Source organism: Stereum hirsutum (genome assembly GCF_000264905.1).
Source record: "Stereum hirsutum FP-91666 SS1 unplaced genomic scaffold STEHIscaffold_5, whole genome shotgun sequence".
Taxonomy (NCBI): domain Eukaryota; kingdom Fungi; phylum Basidiomycota; class Agaricomycetes; order Russulales; family Stereaceae; genus Stereum; species Stereum hirsutum.
Genome location: NW_006763135.1, coordinates 1,438,325 through 1,455,700, shown reverse-complemented (window position 1 = coordinate 1,455,700; position 17,376 = coordinate 1,438,325). Strand labels below are relative to the sequence as shown.

Below are 17,376 nucleotides of genomic sequence, written 5' to 3'. Positions count from 1 at the left end.
ACAAAGTACCGAAGCCGAAACACGCAGTAGAGGATCAGAGACAAGACATCCCAACAATTTGCTCGGTCGATAAATCTGCCAACATCGGAAATCATCTACACTATCGTACATCACAATACAGTAACGTATATGCCTGTATGAGGGTCTCTTCACCGCGAACTCATCATCCTGAGGAACAAACAATCACACAGAAACAGGCGCGACCTTGGGAAGGGCAGGAATGTCGATGTCGACGGGGGGCCCAGCGATTGGGGTGCCAGTGGTGTGACCATTGGTACCATTCAGTCCGTTGGAGGTCGTGCCGTTCGCCTTCGCCACGTCCTGCTTGAGAAGAGCAGGGTCCATGCCGAGGTCGCCGTAGTCGACGAACGCCTGGGAAAACAACGTGGTAAGGATCATGTATCATGCCAAAGCAGAGAGAGATGCTTGCCTCGATTCCGTCACCGCTGCCGTATTTCTCCTTGATGAGGGCCTTGTGGACGTCGAGGGCATGGTAAAGCTCTTCGTAAGAAGCATCATTGACGAACACGCATGATCCATAAGGCCTTGGGATAGCAAACCGTTGCGCCCCATCGCGAGTTTTCCTTCGAAAAAATGTCAAGATCGTAAAGGTGATGCAGCGAAGCAGCCACGAACATGATAGCCTCAGTGGCCTGTACAATCATGTCGCGAGTGAAAAGCTCGTGATCCATGGACAACCCGACGGAGTGTGAGAGACGGTGGTACTCGTCGCGCTCCGTCTTCGTGAGATATCCACGAGTCCATCCGAAAGTAACGAAGTACGCCATGTCGATGTTGATGGCATGGCCGTGACGAAGAGGGATGACGGGAGCGAGCTCCAACGTCGGTGACCAGCTGTGACCGAATGCGATGACTCTGTCCAGGCGAATCTCGTGAAGGTTGGGAGTCTCAAGCTATAAGAATGCAAGGCTTAGAGTTCGTGCTGAAACGTGTATAAGTAATGTTATACGGACGTCGAGCATGACCTTGATACCTCGGGAGGTGATCTCGTCGGCTATCTTCTTGAGCTCGGGGTCGCTACCATCAGCACGACCAAAGCGAGTCTTAATCAAGGCAGGACCGTTGTCGACAAGCAACTTCCACGAACGCGCATCAGCGCAGGAAGTAATCTTCATCAACTCTGCAGTGGGGTTGAGTTCCCATGTTTTGGGGATGAGTTCCCAAATCTGTAGAGGAGAAGTGTGGGCTCGCCCACTAACCAGCGAAGCCATTGCGGACCTGGCCCTCAGGCAAGGTCTTGAGCATGTCGAAGTCAAGGAAAGTTACCAATGGCGCATGACTGTATGGCGTATGCGTAAACTCTGTCGAATTAGCTCGCGGGCAGGAAGAAACGACATACTATGCTCCCAAGCGGTTCTTCAGAGCACCATGGTTTATACCAACTGAGACAAGTAATCAGACTGCTGTGGTCGAACGATACACCCATCACTCACCCTTGATCGAAACCGAGGCATCAATTAAACCTATCAAGGTGGTGGGAATGCGGATGAAGTTCGTGGTGCGCCGGTAGGAGGCGCAGGCGTAGCCAGTGACATCGGTACAAAGACCTCCACCGACCACGAGAACAGGCTACAAGGATTGAGATGAGTTCGATATAAGGGAACCAATAAAATAAAGCAACAAACCTCCTTACGAATCAGACCAAAAGCGTTCATCGCATCGACGATGGACAGCATGGTGTTCATGGTCTTGTTCTTCTCACCACCGTTCATAATAAACGTGGTCAGAGGGATACCATGGTGGGCAAAGTAGGCGGACCATTGCTTTGAGTAAAGCTCGTTGACGTTGGTATCCGTGACGAGCAATACCCGCTTCCATGGCTTGTATATCTTCGCGAGATGGTCGTGCTTAGAATCGAAGATGTTGTCAACGAATTGAAACCCTATGAAGTCAATCATGGTACTATGAGTAAATGGACAATCGTGACAATAGATATAAGAAAAACCGTAGTTGATCTCCTCGTTGCCAACGACAGTAAAACCATTCTTCGTGGTAGTGATATCGGCGGTGAGCTCGCTCATGATGAATATGAGGGTGAAGAATGGACGAAGGTAGTTGTTGGAATAAGCCTACTGATCCATAAGTTCGCGCCATTGATATATGTCCGGCCAAACCTCGTGCGAGTTTGCTGGCAACCTATGGCAACTACATCGAGAACAAAATTCGAGGGTACCAATGTTTACTCGTACAAACGCAAAGCTCTCGTCCAGAGACAGGACGAGACGATGGTCGCAGTTGTTAGGAAATAGATGGTCAATCCTGGCAGGGCGCCGAACCACCGAAGGTCTTGATTGGGGTTGAATGAATACAAAAAGGCCCACGTATGTTACATTCCGATTGATTGTGGAGTACCATCTCCAATGCAGACACCCTCGATGCGTCCGAAAAGATTCGGGAGACACAGGTGGAGAAAGACGGCAATTGAAGAGATCCTTTTGGGGATCGAGCAAGGGGTCTGCTAGACCTAAATCGTTTTTATGGCGAAGATCGAATATGAGTTTTCATAGATGACGGCACATTTTCAAGGTCTGATCATGTCCAAGGATACAGAAGACCTAAAGGAACAGAGGGGAACGCCAGGACCCCTGCATATGCCGGAGGAGGTCCCATCCGAAATCCCCAAATTTTGCCCTTTTTGTCGCACGATTTTGGGCCCCTTTTTGTCCGCACGACGATGGGACCTCAGGATTTTGACCATTTTGGTCCGCAGAACGGGATGGGACCTCAAAATTTTCGTTTTTGGTCCGCACGATGGGATGGTACCTCAAAATCCGCATTTTTTCCTTCCATATATTCATATAAAATCAACGAAAATTTGCTCCAGCCGGTATTGAACTGCATATACTGGTGTACGTCCTTAATTTGCCCCCAATCGACCTCCTCTTCCATTTCCGAGCTATCCTCCTCTTGTGGCGCCACAGCGCCACCCTGTGGCACTGCAATGAAGACTCGAACGACATCGTTGATTTCTCCCGTACGCGCGCATATGGTCCGAAACAAAGCCAATACCTAAGGTATCAGTTTCATTGTCATGGGAAGGCCTTAGGTGTCGACGTCGATGTCTGTCTGCCTGATGACCTTCGAAATTGCTAGCGATAGGAGGGCATGGGTTGGAGGATTGAAACGAGAGAATCTGGCAGACCGAGTAAACAGAGACTACGCTGAACGTTGAACAGCGACCATCAGCGACCAACCTTAGTCTCCTTGAGCAGAGTAGCCTATCGGTTCAACCGGCGGGCGCGAGGATCAAACCAACTCATGTACAGGTACAGAGACTCGGACACTCTCGGACTGCACTCAGCGAGAGCTGGCGAATAGACAAATTCATGAAAGAACCTAATTTATGGTCTGAAATGCTTGACATTGTTGAAAGAAACAGCTCAGCAGGTACACTCCGCCGGAATGTAACTCGAAAACAATGCTGTCGGCTACGCAACGCGTCGAAAAAAGAAAATAAATGGCATCAGCCGCCACCGATATCGGGAAATGTGCAGCCCTATTTGGTCCGCATGCCGATGGTACCTCGCGGGCGACCAGGCGCTTTTGTCCGCACTATGGATCGGACAAAGGCTGATTTTTGGGCCAAAAATTGTCGCACCAGGATGGGACCTCCTTCCGCATATGCAGGGGTCCTGGAACGCCTTCATTCTAACTCGGAAGGTCCTCCAACGTAGGCGAGGGCCGGCTGTTTCCGTACTGGGACCACAACAAGTTCGTCAGCGTATCCATCGCAGTCCCATTTCCCTTCATCATACCTGCGATGCTCGGCATCGACTGGAGAGTCAGTCTGGTCATGGTCATGATACATCTCTTGTATTCTGTGGTGTGTCATTTTCTATATACGTCCCGCAAGAAGTAGCCATGCTTCTGGTTATAGCGTGGCCCGACTGAACACCACACGGTGGATGAGTTGAGGCAAAGATCGACCTTGAAGCTCGAGGCCTGAGGTCGTTGACGAACGGACATTCTCCCTTTTCCAGAAGAGGACGGTTGGTAAACTCATGTATTGCTCGCTTAGGTATACTGAAGCGTCTGAGCTAGCTGTACCCACTTTCCCCACCATCTGATATTCCTGCCGCCATGACCGACACTGTCTCAGAGCCTCCCGCGACTCCTAATGACCGCCTCTGCGAGATCATCACTCATCTATATCATCAGATACATTCTCTTCCACTTGGAGATTTTCAGTCTAATTCTACTCTTCAGAAACTCGTAGACGAGGCTAAAGGCATCGTTGACGGTTATGACACTTATTTGACTGCATACTCCTCTCCCGCCCTCCCGATTGTCCGTCGTATGGTCGATCACGGAATGGAGGTTGATTGGGACGATTTGCATGCGAAGGGAGAGACTCAGTTCCGCCTCATCCCAGAGATGTCTGCCGGAGGTTACGAAGCAGTCGTTCTCTGCCATTTTGCTCGTATGGCCAAGGTGAGCGTTCCGTATGTACACATTGTCTCCCCATTTCTCGCTGAATACCGGTCTGTATAGGCTAAAACTATCCTTGAACTTGGCATGTTCACGGGGACAACCACCATTTCCCTTGCCAGCGTGCCGACCGTTGAGAGAATCGTGACACTCGAGCTCGAGGCTTTTCTCGAGAAGCATAATCGACCTTACTTCGACGAGGCCACAGTGTCGGAGAAGATCGACGTACGGATCGGCGACGCCACGGTTTCGCTCGACATCCTCGCCAAAGAGGGGGCCACCTTCGATATGGTACAGCGCCTCCTATATTCTCATATCGAGCTTGTTATGGATGATTGTCATTCAGGTGTTTATTGATGCGGACAAACCCAACTACAAGCATTACTTCACTCGCATCATGGACCTTAACCTTCTTGCAGCAGGCGGTTTCATCGCAGTTGATAATACCACTTTCAAAGCAACACCTTGGGCTCCCGATATTGAGAGGTACGCCATGGGCCGCGACGTACACGAATTCAACCAGTTCGTCAGGTAAGACTGTACCTATTTGCTCGGCGAGTGCTGTTCGTAACTGACGCCGTCGCCATGTAACCTCACCAGGAACGACGCCCGAGTCGAGGAAGTATTGCTGCCTATCCGAGACGGTGTTACTTTGATTAGACGCAAGGGTGAATAGAGGCGAAAAGGCACCCTCCATGCTGAGCCTTTGGTCCCCGCGTGCTTGCGAAGTCGTGTTCCGTGCCGTGTCTTACAGCTGTGCTTTGTATCTTGTTCGGGTCATCACTGCCGTTAGACTCCGCTTATTTCCTCGAGGTATTCACATATGCCTTTTTTGACCGTACATCATCAGTAAGGCCGTCCGCGCGAAATTTGGTGCAGCTTGAAGCGAGCAGTTCTATGAGCCAAGTAAATGCATGTCGAATACAGAGCCAGGGACACAGGACATAACGATGCAGGCTTTTTTTTGGCTTTTTTGATGATTTGGTCATTGGTATGAGGTTTGCTGGTTACTTTCTCAGCAATCCTTGCGCCTTCCTTCATTCCGTTTCTAGTAAGTCAATATATCCATGTACATGTTATACATCCAACAGAGGCTGTTAAGAAAGTCTCGATCTCACAAGCATCCACAAGATGTCCAATACCCCACACACTTCTTCACCAAACCCAGACTGACCGGAGTTAGGTTCCTCATACTGTCCGATACCTCCATCACGCGCGAAGCATCGAAGACGACATCATTGTCCGAGATTCCGTCGTGCTCGCCATCGACCTTCACTATGCCGTACTTCATCATCACGAGTGAGAAATAAACTCAGCACGAGACATAAGTAGTGGGGTTCGGGAGACCATAATGTACCTGTTTGTTCCATAAATCCAAGAGCCTGAGATTCTTCCCACCGGATACACTCAGGGAGGAGTCAGCGATGCCGTTGAGACGTTCCAACCATTCTACTGGCGAGACAGAAGTGAATTCGAGCCCCGACTCTTTGAGGTAAGCCAAGATGTCGGTCCAGGAGGTGGAAACGTTAGTGTTGACGAGGTGGAAGACGGAAGGATCAACGGATGCACTCTCGGATTTCCAAGTTTCCGAAGTACAGATTTCGACGAGGACTCGAGCTGCTATATCCACGGGAAGCCAGGATGGATGCTAGTTGTCGGACAGGTCAATCACCAAAGATGCAACAAGTGGATAACACCGACCTCGTCTACCATCGGCAAACATGCAACATCACGGACGGTAGAGATGAGCATAGGCCACCCCTCGTTCTCGTTCCACACGCCCTTCTCCGTGTCGCCACATAACTGGCCGATGCGTGCCACAGCAACTCGCCCAGAGAGATAGCCACTTGAGTGCGCATTCGTGCAGATCTGTTCGGCTACCCATTTGGAGCGGGCATATCCCATAGGCTTTGCTGTCGCTGCATTTTGAGATATCGCCTCGGGGATCACCAATGGCGATTGGACTACACCGTCTGGGCTAGATGCGGAAACATTGAGGACTGAGGCAACCGATGAACAGAACACGAATCGCGCTGGACGAGTGCATCTGGCGGTAAATTCGAGGAGATTGCGGAGCCCTGCAGATCAACGAGGTTAGAGATGGGCGAAGCAAATGGTCATCTGAGCGTACATGCCTCTAAGATGTGTGTTCGCAAAGCTCTCCAAGCTCGCCACAAAATTGACGGACCATGCTGACTGACGTAAAGAAATTCAGCTTCAAAGGGGAGGTGGGGAGCTGACTTCACATACATGAATAATTACGGTTGCTTTGCTCGCAACCTCGCGGTAAACCCTATCCTGCAAACCAAGCTCGACTTGCGATAATTGCGAAGCGAGGCACTGAATGCGTAAGTGTGACTGGCTCGAGCTTAATCCTCCAAGGCCCCGACTCTTAAGGGCATCGTCCATACGTTCCATAGCATGAACATCGTTCTCCGCACGCACAAGCGTTATTATGTCGAACTCGGTTCCTATCAAGAACTGGTTCACAAGATGCGCTCCGAGGGATCCAGTGGCGCCAGTAATGACCTATACTCGATTAATCAGTGACTCGTGAGCTTGTTTTCCGACCAGTTCAATATAGGTCGGGCGGCTTACGACAACGGGACGGCTTGCATCGTCGATCTTGAAGGCCAGGGGATCCGAAATCTCGGGAAAGGTACCTATGCTTGCCACAAGCCTCCGCATGAGTCTCAGCTCGTCCTGACTGGCGGTTTTGGTCCCCTTCCCGCAGCGGAGTTGCCTCAAAAGCTCAGTGAGCCTGTGCAATTATAACATAAGTGATGGGACGGTCCAAGAGCGGAGTAAAGCCTACTTTCGGATGGAAGGGAACTCGAACACTACGTTGTGGGGCAAATCTGCCACACCCGGAGGTAACACCTGTGTCACGAATAGACTTGTGAGGCATCATCGGAAGGAAAACGTGTACGCGGCGTCTCACTTGGTGTAGCGTCCCCCGTATCTGCGAGGCTTTGAGCGACGTAACTCCCGCGACAAATAAGTCATCGTCATCCCTGATCTCATCCTCACTATTCGGTAACCCATGCTTGACCGCGTTTCGGACGTATTCTGTGAGGTCATTGTCTTCCACAGTGACATCTCCGGCATCACCTCGAACTCGACCAGATTCTAAACGGGAGTATACCTCCTCAATAACATCACGGAACTTGTCCAAAGCCTTGGGGCGCAACACCGTTCCCTTTGAGGCTTTTGGAAAGGTGGAGTCAACTGGAAGAATAACGATCATCTGATCCAGTATTTCTTGGTGACTTGCGCTAATCTTGTTTAACTCTTGTACGGCTTGGATGATGGCACTGTGGTCCACCCGAGGTAGTGCGGACGGGATGACGAGGACGCCCAAAGTTGGTCGCGAGGCACCAAAAACTATCGCTTCGTCAATAGCAGGCGCAGAACGAAGGGAAGCTTCTATGGGTCCAGCCAGCACTTTCTTGCCGTTCGTCTTGGGGAAAAGTGATCAACATCAACGACGAGGGAGATTTAAGCGACTGAACGAACCAGGACAACCATGTCATCAGAGCGACCAAAATACTGCCACGCATGCTGAACGGTAGGGTGCTTCGTGTAGAGATCGCCAGTGGCGAAGCTTCCATCCTCGCGATTTGACACAACCTACAGTTGTTTGACCGTAATTGAGGATTACGATGAGAATACAATAGTATGAGTGGCAAATGCGTACCCTTGTGGGCCAATCCTTGCCGACAACCAGCTCAAATAATCCGGAATCCCCTGTCTCTTCAAAACGAAGTAGCTTCCATCCCACGGGACTGCTGTTTCTTAGCCAAGTCCATTCTTCATCGACCGAAAAGTCTCTCTCGGAACTCATCAGGACTAAGGATATCAACGATTAGTGACCATAAAAAATCGATGAATAACAAGCCCACACTTACAGCTACACTCGCTTGAACCCAATCGGCTAACTAGCTTGACGCCTCTACGGACCATATCGTCTCCCAGATCTTTTCCCAATGGCGCTCCCCCCGTACTTACAATTTTCATGTCTTTCAACAGAGCTCGGCCCGCATCGTCTTCATTCAAAAGCTGGAGAATGTATGGGACGGACAGAAACCCGCCCACGTCCTTGCAAGCGTTCAGGGAGTGGACAATGTTCTTGGCGGTAATGGAGTATAGCGATGAGTAGAAATATGTCGTGGACATCGCATTGAATGAGCGCAAGAAATCGCACATTCCGCCCTGTATGTGAGGGTCAAGGCGAGTCCTTCGACTTATGACCTAGCCTGATACGCACATGAAAGAGAGGTGTAGTGGTGAAAGCTGCCGGACCGGGCATGCATGGAAGCGGTTCGGTCCATATCCTGTGAGATTGGTATATAGGCTGGGTAGACAACAGGTCAACGCCGTATGGTCAGCTCAGAAAAGCGAGACACACCTTGGGCATATTTGTCGAGCCACTGGTATGCATGATTATTGCCGTCCGATCAGCATCCTCTTTGAAGTCGCGAGCGTACTCGAGAGGTTGCCAAAAGCTGTTAAAGTACATAGAACGACTTGGCATCTCGACGAAGCTCAGCTCGGATAAGGCATCTCGTCGCCTGTGGGACATAGTGGGATGGTAGATGAGATGAGTGGATGATGTGCTACGGCATAAGTGTGCAATAGCATCTTGAGTGTTTTGGGGACTGTAAAGTGAAACCAGTCGTTAGTTAATATTCAAACCTAGAGGAAAAATCGAAATACACACGCTATCAAGAGTACACCGTAGCCCAATCGAGTGAGAGCGAAGAGCGTGATCAGGAAGTCGACACAACTTGGAGAGATGAGGGCTACAATTCTATCTTGAGTAGCTTCAGGGGAGCGCTGTGAGAGATCGCTAAACAAGGTGAAATAAGTCGCGAGCTGGTCGGCTCTTTCTCTGAGAGAAGAGTAAGCTATGGAACAGTGCTTGTCGTTAGATTAATCACATTGAAGAGGGTTCAAAACATACTAAGTTCTAAAACATTCCATGATCCCTTGGATTCGCTCAATTCCGGGAAACCAGCGACGACGACATCAGGATGAGAGACGGATCTTTCATCCAGCAACTGGTTCAAAGAGACAAAATGGTGAGGCAGAGTAGCATTGAATTCTCTTGCTTGCGAGACAGTGCAGGTCAGGTACGAAGACATGGTTGTAGTCCTGGAGAGCGAAGACGGCTATTGGTACCTCTGCCACGCCCTTATGTTTGTACCAAGATCGCGCATTAAAATTGCCATCTTTCTCGCTATCAAAGGTCTCAGCCAACACTCCCTTCGGCGAGGCACTGACGAAGATACAAATGGTACAAAAGAGGGCTGGGATAGAGCCCCATACTGTAATGTGACGATCCAAAAGCCATTCGCCGAGTTTGGAACGCAGCTTTACCCATGACAGACATCGTGATCTTGAGTCCAGATGATGAAGAGGTCGACAGGACTTGTCAGGAAAAGCCCATTACGACTAAAGCGGAGCGAAGTGAGTCATGGCGGTGATAGTGACATATGAGCAAGGGTGTGGTGGGAATCGAGTGGGTGTTGTAGAGCAGTTTGCGGAGTTTGATTCTGTTCTTTCTCGAACCATCACAATCTTGTCTCTCACGGTCAACTCACGGCCCCTCCTTGAAGCATCTATGAACCCTTCGGTCCTTCTTTCTTCTGGCAGTGGCATGTAGTAAGCAGCCCATATAGGAAATCTATGCGCTTCATCTTCCTCGACGTCATCCCCATTTATGTTTGTAGACGGGCTTACGGCGAGTCGACGTGCGATCCGGAGGCGCGTTCTAGCTTGCGGGGTGAAGGGGTCAGGAGGTTGATTCAGAGTATTAGACGGGCAAACCGACCAGGACACCCCAATAATCGTCCTCCAAATCAGGCGTCATGCACCAGACATCTCCGACGTACATCCAGTCTGCGCTCTGCACAATTCTCTTGGTCGCTCTATCGATGATCACAGCACCAGCCACCGCCATTCTTACAATACTGGCTGGCACCTATAGCTTTCTCATCCACACACATATATCTCCGACGCCCATCAGGAGGACAGTTCTCATCACAGGAGCCCGTAATACGAAATGCCTTTTTCTAGCTCGTGCATTTCACCGCGAAGGGTGCCGCGTCGTCGTTGCTGAAGAGCCAGACTGGTTTCACCTCAACATGACGCGCTTCTCCAGCTCCGTCGACAGCTACTACCGCCTTCCTGACCCTGGAGACTCCCCTGAAGCGTACAAGTCTGCCATCTTGTGCATCGTCGATCGCGAGAAAGTGGAACTTTTCTTGCCGTGTTCCAGCCCGAGTTACACCATCCTCGATGCCGAAGTCGCTCTCGATATTGCCCGGAATACAACGAAAGCCGCATGCTCATCATTCATTCCCCATTCGACCCTCACATCCATCCTTCACTGGAAGCATGACTTTATCTCTCTCTGTTCGGAGTTGGGAATGGTCGTCCCTGAGAGCGTACTCGTCTCATCAGTACGTCAGGCGGCCGAGTTCCTCCATTCCTCAACCCCGCATCGCCGCAATAATCAGTACATCACGAAATGTCTCGCATTCGATGATTTGGCGAGAACGGACATGATGCCTCTCCCACTCGCCACCATCAAACAAACTGCAGACCATCTTCACAAGCTTCCATTGCCGATCAGCGAGCGCCACACCTATGTCGTTCAGCGCCTACTTTACGGCCCTGAGTACTGCACTCATGCGGCCGTCAGAGATGGGGAACTAGTCGCGTTTGTGACCTGTCGTAGTAGCGATATGCTCATGCGATACGTAGACGTGAAGTCCCAATTTTCTGCGGGTTCAGAGCAGGAGAGGCGGAAAGAGTATGCGGTCGGCGTACAGGCCGAGGAATGGACCAAAACATTCTTGCAGCGGTGGAAAGCCAAACTTCAGCAAGAGGCGGGAAACGGAGAATCCTCGTTCACCACCGAGCTCACTGGCCATTTCTGCATGGATTTCATTTTGAATGAAGCGGATGGAAAGTTGTATCCTATCGAATGCAACCCGGTGTGTTCGTTCCAGTCCTACTTGTGACCGTGGCTGACTATTTTGTCTGGCAGCGTGCGCATACGGCCGTCACGCTCTTCTCTTCCGTACGGGGCCTGGCTTCTCATTACCTCGGTGCCACACCCGGTACCGCGCGTCCATCACCGACGACTCCTCCCCAATCGTGGATCGCACATAGTTTACCCCTCTCGCTTGCGTTGTTGCTGCCCACAAGTCTCGCCCGCATCCTTCATCCTTGCCTTTCATCTACCTCTACCACAGCCCAAACACTCGATCCGACGATATCACCGCAGCCCAAACATTCTTCACCTCTCGATGTCCTCTTGCAATATGCGCGGGGTGCGGAAGCAGACCCCGTTTGGGATATTCACGACCCTATACCGTTCTTCGTGCTCGTCCATCTCACATGGCCCTGGGAGCTGTTGAAGGTCATGGCGAGCGGGAAAGCGTGGAGCAGAATCAATGCGAGCACAATGAGAGTTTGGGGAGCGAAAGCGGAGGAAACTGAAACGTCGGACTTGAAGTTGAAGTAGTCACTGGCAGCGTCGAAGCAGCCCACAGAAGAGAATTGGTTAGGAAGATTTAACGTTTGTGATGAAGATATTTTGGATGTGTAGCACGCCGTTGACAGTAATGGATTCCCTCTTTTTGCGCGTATGTATGCAGTCGTGAGCGAGAAGCTCGTGCCCTTGGTGTCTGGCGGCACCTGGTGGCACGTACGTAAAAGAATGTCGAAAAATTATCTTATCAATCTTATCTCTTGATCTTATCATCAAAAGTTGCAGTCAGAGTCACCGGCGCTTTATGTACAGTGCTTCATCTCGACTCCTGTTCGTTCTACCCATCTTGACGGTTGAAGCGCCGTTCGCACTTGCTCTTGCAAACGTTTCGGTTCTTGTTGGGGAGTCAGGTGCATGCTTCAGGCGTCTTGAAACTTGTTTCCAGTCCTTGCTCGTCGGGCTACCCTTCACTGACTCTGCGGTATCACTATTCGTTTGCAGCGGAACACATACTACTCGCTTTACATTATAAAAACCTTCGTCTGGGAGGTACCCAGGATCAAGTACACTATGCTTCGCACAACCTCTCGTTTGGCGCGTCTACCACGCTCGCGCCTCATCCTCCTGAGGTATAATTCCACGTCCACCGAGATCCATTCGGAGGTGCGTTTCTCGCTCATCCCAAGCTTACCTCTCATGTAATTCCATCTTCTCTATCCCCTATTGGGCTGCTATAGTCGGACCCCAAACCCATATCAACTATTCCGAACACACCATGCACATCCTATAAGGAGATAACGCACCGCATGATCCCCCTCGAGGAAACTGACATACGCACGAAGGAACTGATCATGACTGCCGACAAGTACATTCTTCCCGTCTACGCGCGCCCACCAATGGTCCTGGACCATGGAAAGGGTGCATGGGTGTGGGATATCGCGGGACAAAAGTACCTTGACTTCACCGCAGGCATTGCGGTGAATGCACTAGGGCATGGGGACGAGGGTGTTGTCGAGGTACGTGAATAAACCGTGTTGCACTACTTTATGCTATATTCTACAAGGGAATGAATGACTGAGGGACTAACGCTATGTTATTTCTGGTGTAGGTCATGCGCACCCAAGCCAGCAAAATCCTACACGCCTCGAACGTCTACCATAACGAATGGGCTCCTCCGCTTGCGTCCCTGCTCGTTACTCTCACGCAGGCCGAGGGAGGTCTTGGCTACCCGGCCAACAACCCAGCGCCCTCTCCTGCACCTGGTGCCAAAGTCTTCTTCGCGAATAGTGGATCCGAAGCGAATGAAGGAGCACTGAAAGTTGCTCGCAAGGTCGGAAAATCACGAGGACCTGCCGATGGGTCCAAGTCCGAGATCGTATCCTTTGAATCCTCGTTCCACGGTCGCACGCTCGGTTCGCTCTCCGTTACGAACAACGCGAAGTATCAGGACCCGTTTAGGCCGCTCTTGCCTGGAGTGAAGGTGGGTAAGGTGAACAAGACCACGGGCGCGGAGCTGGAAGAGCTTGTGAATGAGAACACTTGTGCTGTCATCTTGGAACCGATCCAGGGCGAGGGTGGGGTAAACGCGGCTGATGTAGCTTGGGTGGAAAAATTGGTTACGCGCGCGCGGGAGGTCGGGGCTATAGTCATATTTGATGAGATCCAGGTGAGTGACTGTTCGGCTTTGTGTGATGGGCGTTTCTTCGAGCGATACTTGCTCTGCGCCCGCTGGCGATCCATTCCTTCCACCGCCCCGCACGGTCGGGGACCAATGAGACCCGTGTTATTAAGTAAGATGTTACACAGCCGTATCAGCTAAAGAATGTTCAAAGCGCTACATTGACCGACGGAGTATGTGCATGTACTTGCAATGGAGGTTTCAGTGGGTGCAGGCATGGGCGACGGTGACCGTTGTACACGGTGACCATTGCATTATGTGCGACTGACGTGGAACGTTTGGAATGCTCGAACTTCGAAATGTACCCTGGGCCTGGGCCATCCAATGCTACAGTCCAGATTACTGACTACAATTTATCCGACAGTGCGGGCTCTACAGAACCGGCTCCTTGTGGGCCCACTCGACATGGCCAATCTCTTGCCAACCTGACATCGTGACCATGGCAAAGCCTCTTGCAAATGGATACCCTATCGGAGCAGTCATGATGCGTGATGCCGTTGCGGAAGTTATGACTGCGGGTGAGTGTTGTAACTCTGTTCACAGGATGTTGGGTTCTGCGTATGTTTACTGATACCAATTCGCTTGTGTGGGACGGTCTGTAACTTTTATTAGGTACGCATGGGACGACTTTCGGAGGAGGCCCATTGGCCTGTGCGGTCGGATATCACGTCCTGAGTCGTCTGAGTGAGCGAGCGTTTGTCTCTCACTTGATGGAGACCTCGACGTATCTGCTTGGGCGGTTAGAGAAGCTGTCAGCTTGGTATCCGGAACTGGTGGCGCCGAAAATCCGCGGAAGGGGGATGATACTCGGGCTGGTGTTCAAGAGGGAAGGTGACCCAGGACGACTCGTCGAGCTCGCACGGGAGCGAGGGGTGCTGTTGCTCACCGCTGGGAAGGACTGTGTGAGGCTGGTACCGAGTTTGAACATCACCCAGGCCGAAGCAGGACAAGCGGTGGATGTGATTGAGAGCTGTCTGTCGGTGATGGAATAGCTTATGTAATAGCCAATGAGAACACGATGATTCCGAGAATAGCGTGACCACTACTCCGAATTGAGAAATTCTATATAAGAGGCCGGGCTCGGAGAGTGTTGGCACTTGACTTCATCCCCCTTTCTTCGTTCCTCGTCGTTTCGTCCACCATGGACAAGCTTTCTTCTCTCGCCAGGTTCAAGGCCTCTTGCCCCTTCCTCGGCCGCACCCAGTCCAACACTCTTCGCTCGCTGTCGACCAGCACATCCCCCCGCTTCTCCACCCTCACCCAACTCACCGAGAAGGCTACGGAATGCCCCGTCATGGGCCCCGCTCTCGCCAAGCGCACTGGTCAGATGGTCGCGGGCTACGCTAGCGTCGCCGGTAACATCGACGTCAACAAGTTCCACCAGGAGAAGGGCGTCATCATTAACTCCAACGACGTCTCGATGTGCCCCCATGCCAGCAAGGCTCTCGCCGCAGCGAAGATGGCCGAGGAGCTCGCCCAAGCCAAGAAGCTCGCCGATGCTGGAAAGGCTGCAAAGACTAGCAGCAGTGCGTCTTCTTCCTCCGCTGCGTCCTCGGCCAAAGCCGCCGGTTGCCCCTTCCATGCGGCCGCTCCTGCAAAGGCGGCTCCTCCCGTTACCAAGGCTCCTACTCCTGTCACTCGTCTCGGAGGAGGGTTCGACTACGAGAAGTTCTACGCCGCTGAGCTGCAGAAGAAGCACGACGACAGCTCTTACCGTTACTTCAACAACATCAATCGCCTCGCCGCAAAATTCCCAGTCGCCCACACCGCCAATCCCAAGTCGGAGGTGGAGGTATGGTGCGCGAACGACTATCTAGGTATGGGCAACAATCCTATCGTCCTCGAGACCATGCAGTACGTCTCCGTTTCCTTCTTCCGTTCCCACTTCTTCGTTGCTTCATCCGTAGCTAACTGCTGCGCAACAGTCGTACTCTGGATAAGTACGGTCACGGTGCTGGAGGTACTAGGAACATCGCCGGCAACGGTTCCTGGCATCTCAATCTCGAGAAGGAGTTGGCCGCTCTTCACCGCAAGCCTGCTGCTCTTGTCTTCTCTTCCTGTTATGTGGCGAACGATGCTACCCTCGCCACTCTCGGATCCAAACTCCCGGGTTGTGTCTACTTCTCCGACTCGTCCAACCACGCCTCGATGATCCAGGGCATTCGTCACTCGGGTGCGAAGAAGGTTCTCTGGAAACACAACGACCTGCAAGACCTTGAGACGAAACTTCAGCAATGGCCTAAGGAGACACCCAAGATTATCGCATTCGAGAGCGTCTACTCGATGTGTGGTAGCGTTGGCCCCATCAAGGAGATTTGTGACCTGGCTGATAAATACGGTGCTATTACTTTCTTGGATGAGGTGCGCATTACTCCTTCTCTAGCTCGTATGAAGTGGATGGCGTCTCTGACGCTATTCTTTCCACATGTAGGTTCACGCTGTCGGTCTTTATGGACCTCGCGGTGCTGGCGTCGCTGAGCATCTCGATTACGAGGCTCACAAGGCTGCTGGTCAATCTACTGAGGCTATTCCCGGTTCCGTTATGGATCGCATCGACATTATCACCGGTGAGCGTCAGCCTGACCACTGCCTCTGTTTACATTTTGCTTACCGTTCATGCAGGTACTCTTGGCAAGGCTTACGGCGCTGTGGGCGGCTACATTGCTGGCTCGACCCGTTTTGTCGACATGATCCGCTCTTACGCTCCCGGTTTCATCTTCACCACATCACTTCCCCCCGTCACGGTATCTGGCGCTCATGCTTCCATCGTCTATCAAAAGGAGTTCAACGGCGACCGTCAGCTCATGCAGTGGAATGTTCGTGAGGTCAAGAAGCGTTTCTCTGCCCGTGGCATTCCCGTCGTCCCCGGTCCCAGTCACATCGTCCCAGTGCTCATCGGCGACGCCGCTCAGGCCAAGGACGCTTCAGACTATCTCCTTCAACACCACAACATCTACGTCCAGGCTATCAACTACCCGACCGTCGCCCGTGGCGAGGAACGTCTTCGTTTCACCATCACACCCGGCCATACTGTTGAGCAGCTCGAACACGTCATTGATGCCGTCGATGACACCTTCGCCACTCTTGGTATCAAGCGGGAGGCCGACTGGGCTGCTGTCGGTGGACGATGTGGCGTTGGCATGGAGTCTCACGAGACGGTAGAGCCTATCTGGTCCGATGAGCAATTGGGTCTGACGAGAGGTGTTACGCCGAAGACGAGGAGGGAGGGTGAGATGAGGTTGGTGGACCAGAGGGCGATTAGGGTTGCGAGGAGCAAGTTCGATGGCTTGTTGGGCCCGGTCGTCGAGCCTCAGCACCAGACGAGGATGGTGAAGGTCGGACTTGGTCTCATTCGTCCAGCTGTTTCGCAGCCGCGCAGGGAGTTGCAGCCGGAGTTGGTTGTCCCCGCGTCCACCGCTGTCGAGGCTACGGCTTGAATGTGAAGTCCCTTCTTCCAGTTCGCTGTCCATTTATTGTTTGCTTGCTTGGTTACCGTCGATTTTGTTGTTCTGTTGCTTTTTCTCCAATGTCGTACGCACGGTGTTCATTGTTTCCGACATCATTCCCGTTGCGTCGACTTTTTGGATATACTTATTTTGGAGGAAGTCGTTTGTTGTACCACTCGTCGTGGCGGCGTTGCAATACACGTTGCTCATCTGTTGACGATCTCGTCTAGTCTGATAGCTTGCTCTACACACCAAAATCAGTCCAAGAACGATAGGTAGGAACTGGGTGCTGTCGCTGCGAA

General features: G+C 51.8%; 6 protein-coding genes across 6 annotated transcripts; 4 read left to right on the top strand and 2 right to left on the bottom strand.

The window, feature by feature from the left end:
- Window positions 1-68: 68 nt before the first annotated feature.
- Window positions 69-2,284, bottom strand: STEHIDRAFT_146260 (2-epi-5-epi-valiolone synthase). Its single transcript, XM_007302789.1, has 9 exons — window positions 1,967-2,284; window positions 1,647-1,903; window positions 1,455-1,590; window positions 1,361-1,403; window positions 1,221-1,300; window positions 975-1,141; window positions 637-914; window positions 431-584; window positions 69-372 (listed from the first exon to the last, which is right to left on the bottom strand). The coding sequence occupies exons 1-9, from the start codon at window positions 2,040-2,042 to the stop codon at window positions 184-186; spliced, it is 1,380 nt and encodes a 459-aa protein (XP_007302851.1). The 5' UTR covers window positions 2,043-2,284; the 3' UTR covers window positions 69-183.
- Window positions 2,285-4,101: 1,817 nt separating this feature from the next.
- Window positions 4,102-5,125, top strand: STEHIDRAFT_109988 (S-adenosyl-L-methionine-dependent methyltransferase; the record flags this gene model as incomplete). Its single annotated transcript, XM_007302788.1, has 4 exons — window positions 4,102-4,452; window positions 4,513-4,740; window positions 4,796-4,980; window positions 5,050-5,125. The coding sequence occupies 4 exons, from the start codon at window positions 4,102-4,104 to the stop codon at window positions 5,123-5,125; spliced, it is 840 nt and encodes a 279-aa protein (XP_007302850.1).
- Window positions 5,126-5,548: 423 nt separating this feature from the next.
- Window positions 5,549-9,593, bottom strand: STEHIDRAFT_167522 (acetyl-CoA synthetase-like protein; the record flags this gene model as incomplete). Its single annotated transcript, XM_007302787.1, has 15 exons — window positions 5,549-5,734; window positions 5,807-6,097; window positions 6,151-6,527; window positions 6,585-6,645; window positions 6,700-6,978; window positions 7,048-7,210; window positions 7,265-7,329; window positions 7,391-7,909; window positions 7,966-8,079; window positions 8,147-8,298; window positions 8,358-8,661; window positions 8,717-8,803; window positions 8,858-9,107; window positions 9,170-9,356; window positions 9,413-9,593. The coding sequence occupies 15 exons, from the start codon at window positions 9,591-9,593 to the stop codon at window positions 5,564-5,566; spliced, it is 3,201 nt and encodes a 1,066-aa protein (XP_007302849.1). The 3' UTR covers window positions 5,549-5,563.
- A 537-nt stretch (window positions 9,594-10,130) lies between these two features.
- On the top strand, window positions 10,131-12,092 carry STEHIDRAFT_120400 (uncharacterized protein). The gene is made up of 2 exons (XM_007302786.1): window positions 10,131-11,450; window positions 11,504-12,092. The coding sequence occupies exons 1-2, from the start codon at window positions 10,386-10,388 to the stop codon at window positions 11,981-11,983; spliced, it is 1,545 nt and encodes a 514-aa protein (XP_007302848.1). The 5' UTR covers window positions 10,131-10,385; the 3' UTR covers window positions 11,984-12,092.
- Window positions 12,093-12,756: 664 nt separating this feature from the next.
- Window positions 12,757-14,620, top strand: STEHIDRAFT_54116 (acetylornithine aminotransferase; the record flags this gene model as incomplete). The annotated part of the gene is made up of 4 exons (XM_007302244.1): window positions 12,757-12,966; window positions 13,059-13,616; window positions 13,993-14,146; window positions 14,241-14,620. 4 exons carry the CDS (start codon window positions 12,757-12,759, stop codon window positions 14,618-14,620), a joined length of 1,302 nt encoding a protein of 433 aa, XP_007302306.1.
- A 120-nt stretch (window positions 14,621-14,740) lies between these two features.
- On the top strand, window positions 14,741-17,296 carry STEHIDRAFT_120398 (5-aminolevulinate synthase). Its single transcript, XM_007302785.1, has 4 exons — window positions 14,741-15,482; window positions 15,554-15,989; window positions 16,060-16,195; window positions 16,251-17,296. Exons 1-4 carry the CDS (start codon window positions 14,770-14,772, stop codon window positions 17,063-17,065), a joined length of 2,100 nt encoding a protein of 699 aa, XP_007302847.1. The 5' UTR covers window positions 14,741-14,769; the 3' UTR covers window positions 17,066-17,296.
- Window positions 17,297-17,376: the final 80 nt, after the last annotated feature.